Source organism: Schistocerca americana, chromosome 8, assembly GCF_021461395.2.
Source record: "Schistocerca americana isolate TAMUIC-IGC-003095 chromosome 8, iqSchAmer2.1, whole genome shotgun sequence".
Lineage (NCBI taxonomy): Eukaryota > Metazoa > Arthropoda > Insecta > Orthoptera > Acrididae > Schistocerca > Schistocerca americana.
The window spans coordinates 523,499,034-523,513,193 of NC_060126.1; the positions used below are offsets into that span (position 1 = coordinate 523,499,034).

The 14,160-nt window shown below is 45.6% G+C and overlaps 1 protein-coding gene across 1 annotated transcript in view; it reads right to left on the minus strand.

Annotated features, from left to right (window-relative positions):
- LOC124545961 overlaps positions 1–14,160 on the minus strand; it is a 252,720-nt gene that overhangs the window by 41,069 nt on the left and 197,491 nt on the right. Inside the window, exon 11 of the mRNA XM_047124926.1 lies at positions 12,344–12,702. Coding sequence (XP_046980882.1) covers positions 12,344–12,702 — 359 coding nt within the window. The remainder of the gene's footprint in view (positions 1–12,343; positions 12,703–14,160) is intronic.

Here is a 14,160-nt window from a genome sequence, read left to right on the forward strand (position 1 = left end):
AAGAAATCTTTGATAAAAATTACCTTGGTATACATCAAAGTTTGACCAAAGGCTGTGTTTAAAGCTGTTTGTCGAAGAAATTTGTCAGTGTCGGACGGACGTAACCACAACGTAGTTCCGGCCAGGCTAACGGATGGCCCGAACTGTGCCAGAGAGCGCCAATATGGCCGCTGTACATTACGACGCCAGTCACGTGCAGTGAACTAGGGGGTGACGGTATTCCTCTGCTCGTCGGGTATGCAGAGGGCCGGACGTCCAGTGTCAGTGAATTGGCTTCCAGTTAACGACCCAGCAACACCGAGCTGCTTCCGAGTTTCCAACGAGTCGTCTATGACTTGTATACCACCTAGAGTTTTAAACCGTTCTAAGAGTGTGTACTTCTGGGACGACCTCTTGAATAGACTGGGATGGGTACTTGACTTAGGATTTAGTGACCAAGTGATCATTAGTGCACTTGTGTTTTACACTGGTTCTCTTCATACGAGTTGGAACTGTATTTACTGTAATTGTAATAAATGTGGTAACTCTGATTCGGTTCTGTCAGTCTGTAGTTGTGTAGCCACTGCTATAAACTGAGACAACGACGTTCGCGGCAACCACATTATGACGACGCTCGCAGTGCACACACAGTGGTGGAAGAAATGAAAGAATTCCGCTGCCCAGGAAGCGAGTTTACACAGTACGACCGGAGCTGGTGAGACAGCTTTCTTCAATAATGGTTTGGGAATGACGAATAAACTGCTGAAAAAACACAGGACGATTCTTTGATGATGTTACAAACTTTCGACGATGACTGAGAAGGGTAAATGTGTTAATCTGAGGTAAGTGACGCTGGTACGAAAACGATCGAGTAGAGACTTAAAAGTAAATATCAGTGTGATACGTCCCACAGAAGAATGTGTGTACTAGTACTGTTGTTTCTAAAACTGTAAGACAGGCAACTTTCAGAATCGGCAGTTTGGACCAAAACAAGAAAAAAAGTCAAGTAAATATGTGCTCCAAAGTGCATACCTTAAGAGCTATGAGCACTTGTGCATCTTCACTACTGTGAAACATATTTCTTCTACTGAAAACTCTTTGGTTTCCGTGTTTTTGGAAGAGAGAATGCTGAAACAAAAAAAGTGCAGTAACTATAGTCTGTAAAATGGATACCGTAAGAGCTATGGGTAGTTGTCCAGTAGAAAGAGATGTGTTTCACTGTAGCGAAGATGTACAAGTGCTCGTATCCATTTTAGAGCCCTTGTTTACTAGACTTTTTTTGCGTTGGTGCATTCCACTGTAAGAGGCATCAGAACGATTTTCACTTATAAAATTCTACTCGGTCGTTTCCGGACGAGGGCACCTTACCCCAAATCGATGCGTTTACTCTTTTTCATCATCCCTGAAAGCTTGTCAAATCATCACGAACTCACGCTGCTTATCTGGAGCACAGCATTATATGGAAGTCGAACATGAACCATTCCAGAGAGGTAAAATTTGGAAGCATTGAAATGTGTTGCTCTCGCATAATTTTATAAAGTGGGCAGGTTAATTGGAGATCTGCTTTGCTATGCACGAATAGTTAATTTGAGATCGGAAGCAGCATCTACATCTACATCTATACTCCGCGAGCCACCTTACGGTGTGTGGCGGAGGGTACTTATTGTACCACTATCTGATCCCCCCTTCCCTGTTCCATTCACGAATTGTGCGTGGGAAGAACGACTGCTTGTAAGTCTCCGTATTTGCTCTAATTTCTCGGATCTTTTCGTTGTGATCATTACGCGAGATATATGTGGGCGGTAGTAATATGTTGCCCATCTCTTCCCGGAATGTGCTCTCTCGTAATTTCGATAATAAACCTCTCCGTATTGCGTAACGCCTTTCTTGAAGTGTCCGCCACTGGAGCTTGTTCAGCATCTCCGTAACGCTCTCGCGCTGACTAAATGTCCCCATGACGAATCGCGCTGCTTTTCGCTGGATCACGTCTATCTCTTCTATTAATCCAACCTGGTAAGGGTCCCATACTGATGAGCAATACTCAAGAATCGGACGAACAAGCGTTTTGTAAGCTACTTCTTTCGTCGATGAGTCACATTTTCTTAGAATTCTTCCTATGAATCTCAACCTGGCGCCTGCTTTTCCCACTATTTGTTTTATGTGATCATTCCACTTCAGATCGCTCCGGATAGTAACTCCTAAGTATTTTACGGTCGTTACCGCTTCCAATGATTTACCACCTATGGCATAATCGTACTGGAATGGATTTCTGCCCCTATGTATGCGCATTATATTACATTTATCTACGTTCAGGGAAAGCTGCCAGCTGTCGCACCATGCATTAATCCTCTGCAGGTCCTCCTGGAGTACGTACGAGTCTTCTGATGTTGCTACTTTCTTGTAGACAACCGTGTCATCTGCAAATAGCCTCACGGAGCTACCGATGTTGTCAACTAAGTCATTTATGTATATTGTAAACAATAAAGGTCCTATCACGCTTCCCTGCGGTACTCCCGAAATTACCTCTACATCTGCAGATTTTGAACCGTTAAGAATGACATGTTGTGTTCTTTCTTCTAGGAAATCCTGAATCCAATCAGCAGTAGAGGTGAAAAGTAATAGGGTGGACAAAGACTAGAAGAGGCTATATTAGAGGAAGCAGGGTGTACCGGTTAACCACAGATGAAAACTTTAGCACAGGAAACGGAAAGACGGAGTACAGCATCACATCAATCGAAAATTCTTCGTTTAAAAAATGTACAAAATCGAACAGTAACAAAAGTACGCTGTGTCGAATACTGGTTACAAGATTAATGTCCTGCAACCATCACTAAATATGTAGCTGCGTGTGAGAAAACCTTTTTAGTTATCCTGTAATGATGATTTCCGTGTTCCACATACTGTTTAATTCCGGTAACGCCACTTTTCATTTCTGCGTTACAAGTCGTCCAGCGTTTCACTTCCATACAGATCTAAGTTGGAAACATAGCTTTTCATCCGTATTTTTCTGGTGTCTGAGTTTGTATTTTTTAATGTTATCAGCGGCTTCCTATACAGAGACCTTCTCTACCTTTTTTTCTTGTGTTTCTCCTCCTTTTTGTATTCCACTTCTGAGAAAGCAGAATTCAATCATATTTTCAAGGATTTCATACCAAAGAATAAAATTTAACTGTCCGAAAAAATGGTTCAAATGGCTCTGAGCACTATGGGACTTAACATCTGAGGTCATCAGTCCCCTAGAAATACTTAAACCTAACTAACCTAAGGACATCACACACATCCATGCCCGAGGCAGAATTCGAACCTGCGACCGTAGCGGTCGCGCGGTTCCACACTGAAGCGTCTAGAACCTCTCGGCCACATCGGCCGGCTTAGCCGTCCAGAATGTCCACCTGCCATACACGCCGTCATTTTAATGCCCTCTTTGTTCCTGCGCGTATCATAACCATCAGATGTCACACGAAGCATGCAACTAAATTATCGTTCATTTTCAGTTTCCAGTGCGACTTCAGCACAAATTTTTCTGTCTGTGGAACATAACGACCTCATCAACGGAACCGTTTTCTTATTTCATTGCCTCTTCAATACGTAAATTAAATATAATACCTGAACAAGTTTGAGTTTCCCCTAACAGCTTCTTGATCAGCGCCCTCATTTTCTAAGTACTTTTTCTAACATCGGATTTTATTTTTCCTTGCAACACTGTTTATCGGTCTGTGTGCAGTCTCTACGTCAACTTGTTTTGATTTTGTGTTTCTCTCACGTCATCTGTCCTCCATCCGTTTTTTTCTCTAGCTTTTCTACATTTCCAGCTAATTTCATTTCTGACTGATCTAGTTCATCAACGTTCAGTTTCAGAATTTTTACGTCATCATCATTTGTTTACTAATCTATATCTGCAATATTAGAAAGAAAATGGACTGGGAAGAGATAACTACAACTGTCTGAAATGCAGCAGTTGCACCGAAACCATTTTCGTACTGCCGTCTACTGTAGAACATCGGTTTTTGAGATTCGTCAGATGTTGGCTGAGACCTATTTTCTTTCTGTTCCGTTGAACAGTGTCTGCTATAAAATATTTACATACAATGTTCAGTTGCTGCAGACCACCCAATACCTTCTTCTTACTTTCTCTATGCATGTCACCAAACAAATTTTCTCTTCTATTTAACAAATTATGCATATACAGAATGAGATTTTCACTCTGCAGTGGAGTGTGCGCTGATATGAAACTTCCTGGCAAATTAAAACTGTGTGCCCGACCGAGACTCGAACTCGGGACCTTTGCCCTTCGCGGGCAAGTGCTCTACCAACTGAGCTACCGAAGCACGACTCACGCCCGGTACTCACAGCTTTACTTCTGCCAGTACCTCGTCTCCTACCTTCCAAACTTTACAGAAGCTCTCCTGCGAACCTTGCAGACCTAGCACTCCTGAAAGAAAGGATATAGCGGAGACATGGCTTAGCCACAGCCTGGGGGATGTTTCCAGAATGAGATTTTCACTCTGCAGCGGAGTGTGCGCTGATATGAAACTTCCTGGCAGATTAAAACTGTGTGCCCGACCGAGACTCGAACTCGGGATCTTTGCCTTTCGCGGCCAAGTGCTCTACCATATGCTCATGCATATATTTAAAACATACTTTGCGCATCAAAAATTAAAGCCAAGATGGTGGCTTGATATTCTGTGTAATATTCTATAACAGTAGCATAACTCTTGGTGATTCACAAAATTTGTTTTTATTTTCTCGGTAGAAGAAACTTCGAAAATATTTTGAAGGACTTCTCATTGTCATTTCTCATCTTACACTCTAAAACTGTTGTCTCGTCAACTTCAGTTCTCCGTTAGATTGCACTATTTTTTTAGCTGCACGTTCCATATAGACAACAATTTCTTCTGTTTCACTGAGTCAATTAATTTCATATTTAATCTCATTTTATTTACGCTACGGTAATTAAATTTCAAATTTCCTCAATCTTCATTTGCGCTTTTTCCCCATAAACAGTGAATCAGCGTTCAACGCCTATAGTAGAGATGAGAAACTTTTCGTGGTAATCTATTAACGACAATTTAAACGGTTCTGAGATTCCTTTCCCAGACGGAATCAGAGGCAGCAAAAAATGGCATTTCTCCACAGTCGGATTCGCACTACTGGAGTGAGTGCTGGGAACTCCAGCTTTCTAGCGGACAGGGTAGTAAGAAGCACAGACTGGGTGTCGAAACCCGTGTAAACAGCGACTCATCCACCCACCCGGATCCCGTCCTGGCAGACAAACAAAGAAAGGTGGCCGAGACAAGCAACCGGCACTAAAGGGACGCTCCCTGTTTGAACTTCGCGCTAACATTCTCGTGGAGTATTTCCTGTGTACTATACAAGATCATAAAACCTCCAGAGGAAAGAAACCCTGTGTGTCCAGCGCTTCTTGCCTGCCCTACAGGATCCTATAAAACTTCAAAATTTGTATGTATATTCTTTTTGTAGTATGAATATGTTGAACATCACACGGTGTAACACCCATTGGCGTGCGTATTGGAATACTGATGGTCGAATAGCATCTCCTCGGTAAGTTGGAAGTACAAGAAAGGAATTTGTGTGCGAGTTATCACTTTCCAGGTATCTTCGCCTTTCAGGTAATTTTGTTTTTCGCCGCCACTACCAGAACCGAGGCATGTTCATACAACTGCAGCACTTTTAAGAACATCATTTTAAATGGCGGAGCGCTTTGTGCCCCAGAACTAAAAATCGTACACGAAACTATACCGGGTGGTTCAAATGGTTCAAATGGCTCTGAGGACTATGGGACTTAACATCTGAGGTCATCAGTCCTCTAGAACTTAGAAATACTTAAACATAACTAACCTAAGGACATCACACACATCCATGCCCGAGGCAGGATTCGAAGCTGCGACCGTAGCGGTCGCGCGGTTCCAGACTGAAGCGCCTAGAACCGCTCCGTCACCGGGGCCGGCCTATACCGGGTGTTTCGCAAGTTCTATTAGAGGCTTTGTAGGTGGTATAAAGGGGACATAGTAGATGAAGTTTTGATAAGGAACCCATTGAGGAAATGTTCCTTTCTGATGTAAAATAAGTTTGACGATCGGACAGTTTTCAGAGGTCCCGTTTCGCGGCATTCATGCAAGCTGCGAACAGGGCATCGTTGTCGGTCCCTGTCGTAATTGTGACATCACTGACCACTTTCGAACGCTACGAGAAGCTGGTACGTTCGCAACTGGGCTGGTTGACTGTGGTGCCCCGCGGAAGCGTCACACCTTCACCTTTGAAGAACGCATCCTTCGTCACGTAGAAGAGAACCCAGCGGCGAGTACTCGGAACAAAATGGCCTCCTGTAGAGCCCATTGTCTCCGCTGTGTGCGTGGTCCTGTCTTCAGACTTACTTTACATCCAAACACTAAATTTCTTTATCAGAAATTTATCTACTAAGTGCCGTCTACAACCCCTAGAAGCCTGTGATACTATCGACACTGTTGCTAACGCACGTGCATTGCAAGCGCTGGGCCAGAGGAAATGAACCACTCCTTGTGTGACCCTGGCGTAGAAGCGTGTGTCCATCAGCAAGTAAATTTAGGCAGGTCGCTTGCAGAAGCTACTTCAGCAAGTTCTGTGACGTGCTAACATCCCTAGCAAGACGACTTCAGCCAGTCTTACCAACTTCCAGAAGTAACTTCCCTAAGTTAGGGACACCAGTTTCTTGCATCTTGCTGCAAGTATCTACACGCACACACTCCGCAAGCCATCCTATGGTATACAGCGGAGGATACCGTGTATCAACTTCTATCATTTCCTTTCCTGTTCCAGTCGCAAATGGAGTGAGGGAGAAACGACTTTCTATATGCCTCCGTACGAGCTCTAATTTCTCTTCTCTCGTCTTCGCGGTCCTTTCGCGAAATGTACGTTGGCTGCAGTGTAATCGTTCTGCAGTCAGCTTCAGATGCCGTTTCTCTAACTTTCGTCAGTAATGTTTCGCGGAAATAACGTCGTTTCGCTCCAGGGATTCCCAGTCTGAGTTCAACAAGTATCTCCGTAATATTCGCGTGTTGATCTAATTTGTCGGTAGCAAATTTAGCGGAACGCTTGAGTGCTTCAGTGTCTTCCTTTAATCCTATCCGATGCGAGTTCCAAACACTCGAGCGGTACTCAGGAATGGGTTGCACAAGTGTTCTGTACTCGATCTCCTTTATAAATTAGCTGCTCTCGTAATAAACCGAAGTCTACCATTCGCCTCCCTGTTACCGCCATTACGTGCTCGTTGCATTTCGTATCGCCTTATAGCGTTATACGTAGGTATTTAATCGATGTAGCTGTCTAAAGTAACACACTGCTAATCCTGTATTCGAACAGCATTGTTTTTCCTGTTCATCTGCATTAACTTTCACTTTTATACATATGGATTAAGCTGCCATTCATCACACCAACTAGAAATTGTCTGTAACAGTTGAAACAATGTTACAGCCAGACAACGACGATACCACAGCATCATCAGGAAACAGTCCAGAGCGCTGGTCACTCTGTCCGTCAGATCATTTGTGTACACTTATCAGCCAGGGCATTGTGACCGCCTGTCTAACAGCCTGTAGGTCCACAGTTGCCAGCTCGGATAACATCGGCGACGCGTCGTGGCATGGAAGCTGTGAGACCTCGGGTAGTCGCTGGAGGGGTTTGGCACCACATCTGCGCACACAAGTCACCTGATTTCCGTAAAGTCCCGGTAGGGGGGCAAGGAGCCCTGACGCCACGTTCAGTCACATCCCAGATGCGTTAGATGAGCTTCAGATCTGGCGTGGTGCGAGGGAGGGGGTGGGGGTAGCACATCAATTAGAACTCGCCACTGTGTTCCTCGAACCACTCCGTCGCTCTGCTTGCCTTTTGAGTTGTGAGATGGCGCATGATCTTGTTGAAGAATGGCACTGCCATCGGGAGACATGATCGTAATGAAGGAGTGTATGAGGTGTGCAACCAGTGTACGATACTCTTTGGCGGTCACGGTGCCTTGCACGAGCTCTACTGGACCCGTAGACGCCCACGTGAATGTTCCCCGGAGGATGATGGAGGCGCCACCAGCTAGTCTCCGTCCCACATTGCAGGTGTCAAGGAGCTGTTCCCCTGGAAGGCGACGGATTCGCGCCCTCTTATCGACACGATGATGAAGAAGATTCACCAGACCGTGCAACGCTCTGCCACTGCGCCAACGAATAGTGCCGATGCTCTCGCGCCCATTTCAATCGTAGTTGCCGGTGTCGCGGTGTTAACATTGGCACATGCATGGGCCATCCGCTGCGGACACCGATCGTTACGAGTGTTGGGCGCACTTTCTGTTCAGACACACTTGTACTCTGCTCGGCAAGTCTGCTGCCAGTACTGCCACAGTTGGCCTCCTGTACTGCTTTACTAGTCTGCCCAGCCTACGACGTCCGACATTTGTAATGAAGAGTGCCTGCCCAAGACACCCACCACAGCACTCCTCGAACACCCGACAAGTTGTGCAGTTTGCGAAATACTCGTCGCGTGCCTCTCTGTCATCACAATATGTCCTCGGTCAAACTCAGATCGCGCGCCTTCCCCATTGTACACACGGACAGCACGCCCACTGATACTGCACGCACAGAACGTGTGTCTGACTAGCAGTCATTGCTCGCCAAGTGACGCTCCTACCGCGTGGACGGGTTTATATCGATAGCAGGTCGGTGATTAGCGTATATAGAAAACGAGCGGTTGTATCACACTTCCCCAGGGCGCTTCTGAAGATAAGCCTTTGGTGAAAACTCGCCGCCGAGGTCACAACAGGATTCTCGTACTTCAGAAGTCTTCGGGCCACTCACGTATCTGGGAACCTATTCCGTGTGCTTGGACGTTGGTTAACAGTGGGCAGTGGGACACCCTGTCGAAGGCTTTGCGGACTTCTAGCGACATGGAATCTGCCTGTTGCCCTTCATCGATGGCACACCGGATATCGTGCGAGAAAAGGGTACGCTGAATTTCGGACGGGAGACGCTCTCTAAATCCGTGCTGATTTGTAAACGTAACCTTTTCGGTCTCGAGGGAATTTATTATATTCTCGCCGAAGTTGTCATTTCTCAAAGTTTTTCACGAACTTGGAGTTGTGTGTTTTGAATACCAGAACGAAGATATCTGCGTGGAAAAGGAAATGGCGTGAAGACTGATGGAGAGAAACAAATTTACCTCGGGACCGCGTATCATTAAACTGGCCACCATCAGCCAAGGTAGTGCGAAGGGAAAGCGAATGGAATTATAGACGCGTTTAAGAAGGGAAAGCGAATGGCATTATAGATGCGTTTAAATTTTAGCTTGGTTGAATAAAAGCATACTCACAAGGCAAATCTTTGAGACAGTAAAAAAGAGCAAAAAAAAGACAAAATGGATCACTGAAGCAGAAGAAGGCATTAAAGAACTGGGGATCACACAAGACAACATGTACAATAGAGAACAGTTTAGAAACATCATAAGGAAACACGCACTTAAACAAGAACATACGGAGAACAGAACGGGAAAAAGATGGTCGGAAGAACGCAAGAGAGAACACAGTGAACGTATGAAGAGAATTTGGGAACAGCGAAGAAACAACAACAACTCATTACTCAAGTTCAATCGCTCTCTCAGAAGGGAATAATCGAAAATAATATAATGTACACACACTATATATGTACATTCCCACAGTCAGTTTTAACAGAGAACTTGTACATTGTTGTTTAAAAAATATATAGTCTACGTCATTGCGTATGCAAATGTATACTTCAAATTTTTACACACGGTACTCTAATAAACATACACACTGACGTAGACCATACAGGGTGTTACAAAAAGGTACGACCAAACTTTTAGGAAACATTCCTCACACACAAAGAAAGAAAATATGTTACGTGGACATGTGTCCGGAAACGCTTACTTTCCATGTTAGAGCTCATTTTATTACTTCTCTTCAAATCACATTCATCATGGAATGGAAACACACAGCAACAGAACGTACCAGCGTGACGTCAAACACTTTGTTACAGGAAATGTTCAAAATGTCCTCGGTTAGCGAGGATACATGCATCCACCCTCCGTCGCATGGAATCCCTGATGCGCTGATGCAGCCCTGGAGAATGGCGTATTGTATCACAGCCATCCACAATGCGAGCATGAAGAGTCTCTACATTTGGTACCGGGGTTGCGTAGCCAAGAGCTTTCAAATGCCCCCATAAATGAAAGTCAAGAGGGTTGAGGTCAGGAGAGCGTGGAGGCCATGGAATTGGTCCGCCTCTACCAATACATCGGTCACCGAATCTGTTGTTAAGAAGCGTACGAACACTTCGAGTGAAATGTGCAGGAGCTCCATCGTGCATGAACCACATGTTGTGTCGTACTTGTAAAGGCACATGTTCTAGCAGCACAGGTAGAGTATCCCGTATGAAATCATGATAACGCGCTCCATTGAGCGTAGGTGGAAGATCATGGGGCCAAATCAAGACATCACTAACAATGCCTGCCCAAAGGTTCACAGAAAATCTGTGTTGATCACGTGATTGCACAATTGCGTGCGGATTCTCGTCAGCCCACACATGTTGATTGTGAAAATTTGCAATTTGATCACTTTGGAACGAAGCCTCATCCGTAAAGAGAACATTTACACTGAAATAAGGATTGACACATTGTTGGATGAACCATTCGCAGAAGTGTACCCGTGGAGACCAATCAGCTGCTGATAGTGCCTGCACACGCTGTACACGGTACGGAAACATCTGGTTCTCCGGTAGCACTCTCCATACAGTGACGTGGTCAACGTTACCTTGTACAGCAGCAACGTCTCTGACGCTGACATTAGGGTTATCGTCAACTGCACGAAGAATTTCCTCGTCCATTGCAGGTGTCCTCGTCGTTCTAGGTCTTCCCCAGTCGCGAGTCGTAGGCTGGAATGTTCCGTGCTCCCTAAGACGCCGATCAATTGCTTTGAACGTCTTCCTGTCGGGACACCTTCGTTCTGGAAATCTGTCTCGATACAAACGTACCGCGCCACGGCTATTGCCCCGTGCTAATCCATACATCACATGGGCATCTGCCGACTCCGCATTTGTAAACATTGCACTGACTGCAAAACCACGTTCGTGATGAACACTAACCTGTTGATGCTACGTACTGATGTGCTGTAGAGCAATGAGTCGCATGTCAATACAAGCACCGAAGTCAACATTACCTTCCTTCAATTGGGCCAACTGGCGGTGAATCGAGGAAGTACAGTACATACTGACGAAACTAAAATGAGCTCTAACATGGAAAGTAAGCGTTTTCGGACACGTGTCCACATAACATCTTTTCTTTATTTGTGTGTGAGAAATGTTTCCTGAAAGTTTGGCCGTACCTTTTTGTAACGCCCTGTATTTTTTTTAATGGACTTGTAGTCCGGGGTGATATGTTACAATACAGCATCACCGGTCTATTGCGGTCTAACTGTGTTGGTGAGGCAGTAAATTTCCACAGGGCAGTGACTCCGTCACTGCAATTCACTTTGGAGGTGAGGCGGTGGGACTTGTAGTCCCGTACCACCCTCTGACGGTGATAGTGCTATTTATTTAACAATAATGTACAGGTTTTCTGTTAAAACTGACTGCGGGAAAGTGTATATATAGTGTGTGTACCTTACATATTGAAAAACTATGTTGCGTGTGTCCGTCTAAATGTGTATTAGAGTATGGTGTAAACATTTTTTTCTAACAGTGTTTGCTCTTTAAGTATTATTATCTACATGTATATAAGAAAAAATATATAGCCTAAGCCCTTTCGAATGATAATTATAGTATGGCGTAAAAGTTCCTATACAAATATATATGAAGCCTGTGTCCGTTCGAACCATTATTATATCGTATAGGCATATTAAGTAAACAGTGAAATACTTTTAGTGATTTTTGTTAACAGCGTTTAACAACGACTTGCATTTATATAGCAGTACAGATTGAGGAGACACTATTGTTTAATGTAGAGACACAGTAGAGTAAGACAGATGTTCTACGAACTCAGCCCCCCCTCCCCCTCTCCACCCCATCGAATAACGTCCTGGATTCGACCCCGGTCGCCTCTGTATCCATTTCCTGACCTACACGTCTCTGTTCTTCATAACGTTGTTCTATAGTCATAATTTTTCTTCAATAATTATAATGCAACAACACCCGTGTGTGCTCCAGTTTTGACACTGTAAACTTTCAGTTGCCTACCTCCCGACACTACTGCAAATAGGCTACTTGTGGCAGCTTTCTGACATTAGCTTGCCCGAGCGACTCGCAGAAGAAAAGTGCTTGCACCTGCGGAAGCTGCTTGCTGGCGGACGCGCGGCCTGAGGAGTTAGGAGACGCACCTCTGCACGGGCAGCGGGCCGCCCCTGGCGTGGTGGCGGCCGTCGGCGGCCACGTCGGCGTCCAGGTTGTCCTCGGAGCGCAGGAAGTACTTGAGCGCGTCCTCGTAGCCCCAGCCGGGGTTGCCGTGCTCTGCCCAGCGGTCGTAGTCCTGCGGGAAGCCGCGCGCGTACATGCCGGCGCCCAGCACGCTGGAGCCGCCGAGCCCCCGCCCCCGCGGCCAGGCGCAGCCGCCCCCGCCGCACGCGCGGCCGCCCCCGGCGCTGCGCAGCCCCCAGTCCGACGTGTTCTCCAGCAGCGGCGCGAACGGCGGCACCAGCGCCTCGTACGGCTCCTCGCCTCCAGCCTCCAGCACCAGCACCTGCCGCGCAGAACACGTCGACGACGGCGTCAGTCGCGCTAGCGTCTGGAGCGGCGGCGCTGGAAAACCTACAGCTCGACATCAGGCGGTTGTGGTGATCGACTGAAGTGTTTTCCGCGGACTATGAAAAAGGCATAAATATGCCTACAGCCAGTGCAATCGATAGAAAGTTGCTATATTTTTCGTCCAGTAGTTGTAACACGCACCTGTAGAGTGGTACCATGCAGAACCTCCTAGTGAAGTGGCGTGGAGGCTAAGTTGAAAAATAGGGTTTTACAACCAAAAGACTGGGGAAGGATATGGTGTATTGCAATCCTGAATAAAACCAACCTGCTTTCAGAAAAAAAAGTGTTGCATTAATTACACAGTCGTTTAGTGAACAAAGTAAGAGTATATGGACTATCAGACTAATTGTGTGATTGGATTGAAGAGTTCCTAGATAACAGAACGCAGCATGTCATTCTCAATGGAGAGAAATCTCCCGAAGTAAGAGTGATTTCAGGTGTGCAGCAGGGGAGTGTCGTAGGACCGTTGCTGTTCACAATATACATAAATGACCTGGTGGATGAAATTGGAAGTTCACTGAGGCTTTTTGCGGATGATGCTGTGGAATATCGAGAGGTTGTAACAATGGAAAATTGTACTGAAATGCAGAACGATCTGCAGCGAATTGACGCCTGGTGCAGGGAATGGCAATTGAATCTCAATGTAGACAAGTGTAATGTGCTGCGAATACATAGAAAGAAAGATCCTTTATCATTTAGCTACAATATAGCAGGTCAGCAACTGGAAGCAGTTAATTCCATAAATTATCTGGGAGTACGCATTAGGAGTGATTTAAAATGGAATGATCATATAAAGTTGATCATCGGTAAAGCAGATGCCAGACTGAGATTCATTGGAAGAATCCTAAGGAAATGCAACCCGAAAACAAAGGAAGTAGGTTACAGTACGCTTGTTCGCCCACTGCTTGAATACTGCTCAGTAGTGTGGGATCCGTACCAGATAGGGTTGATAGAAGAGAGAGAGAAGATCCAACGGAGAGCAGCGCGCTTCATTACAGGATCATTTAGTAATCGCGAAAGCGTTACGGAGATGATAGATAAACTCCAGTGGAAGACTCTGCAGGAGAGACGCTCATTAGCTCGGTACGGGCTTTTGTTGAAGTTTCGAGAACATGCCTTCACCGAGGAGTGAAACAGTATATTGCTCCGTCCTACGTATATCTCGCGAAGAGACAATGAGGATAAAATCAGAGAGATCAGAGCCCACACAGAGGCATACCGACAATCCTTCTTTCCACGAACAATACGAGACTGGAATACAAGGAAGAATCGGTAAGGGTACTCAAGGTACCCTCCGCCACACACCGTCAGGTGGCTTGCGGAGTATGGATGTAGATTTAGTAGTAGATGAATTACTTGCTGACAGCCCGCATAAAATAAGGTGGGGACTATT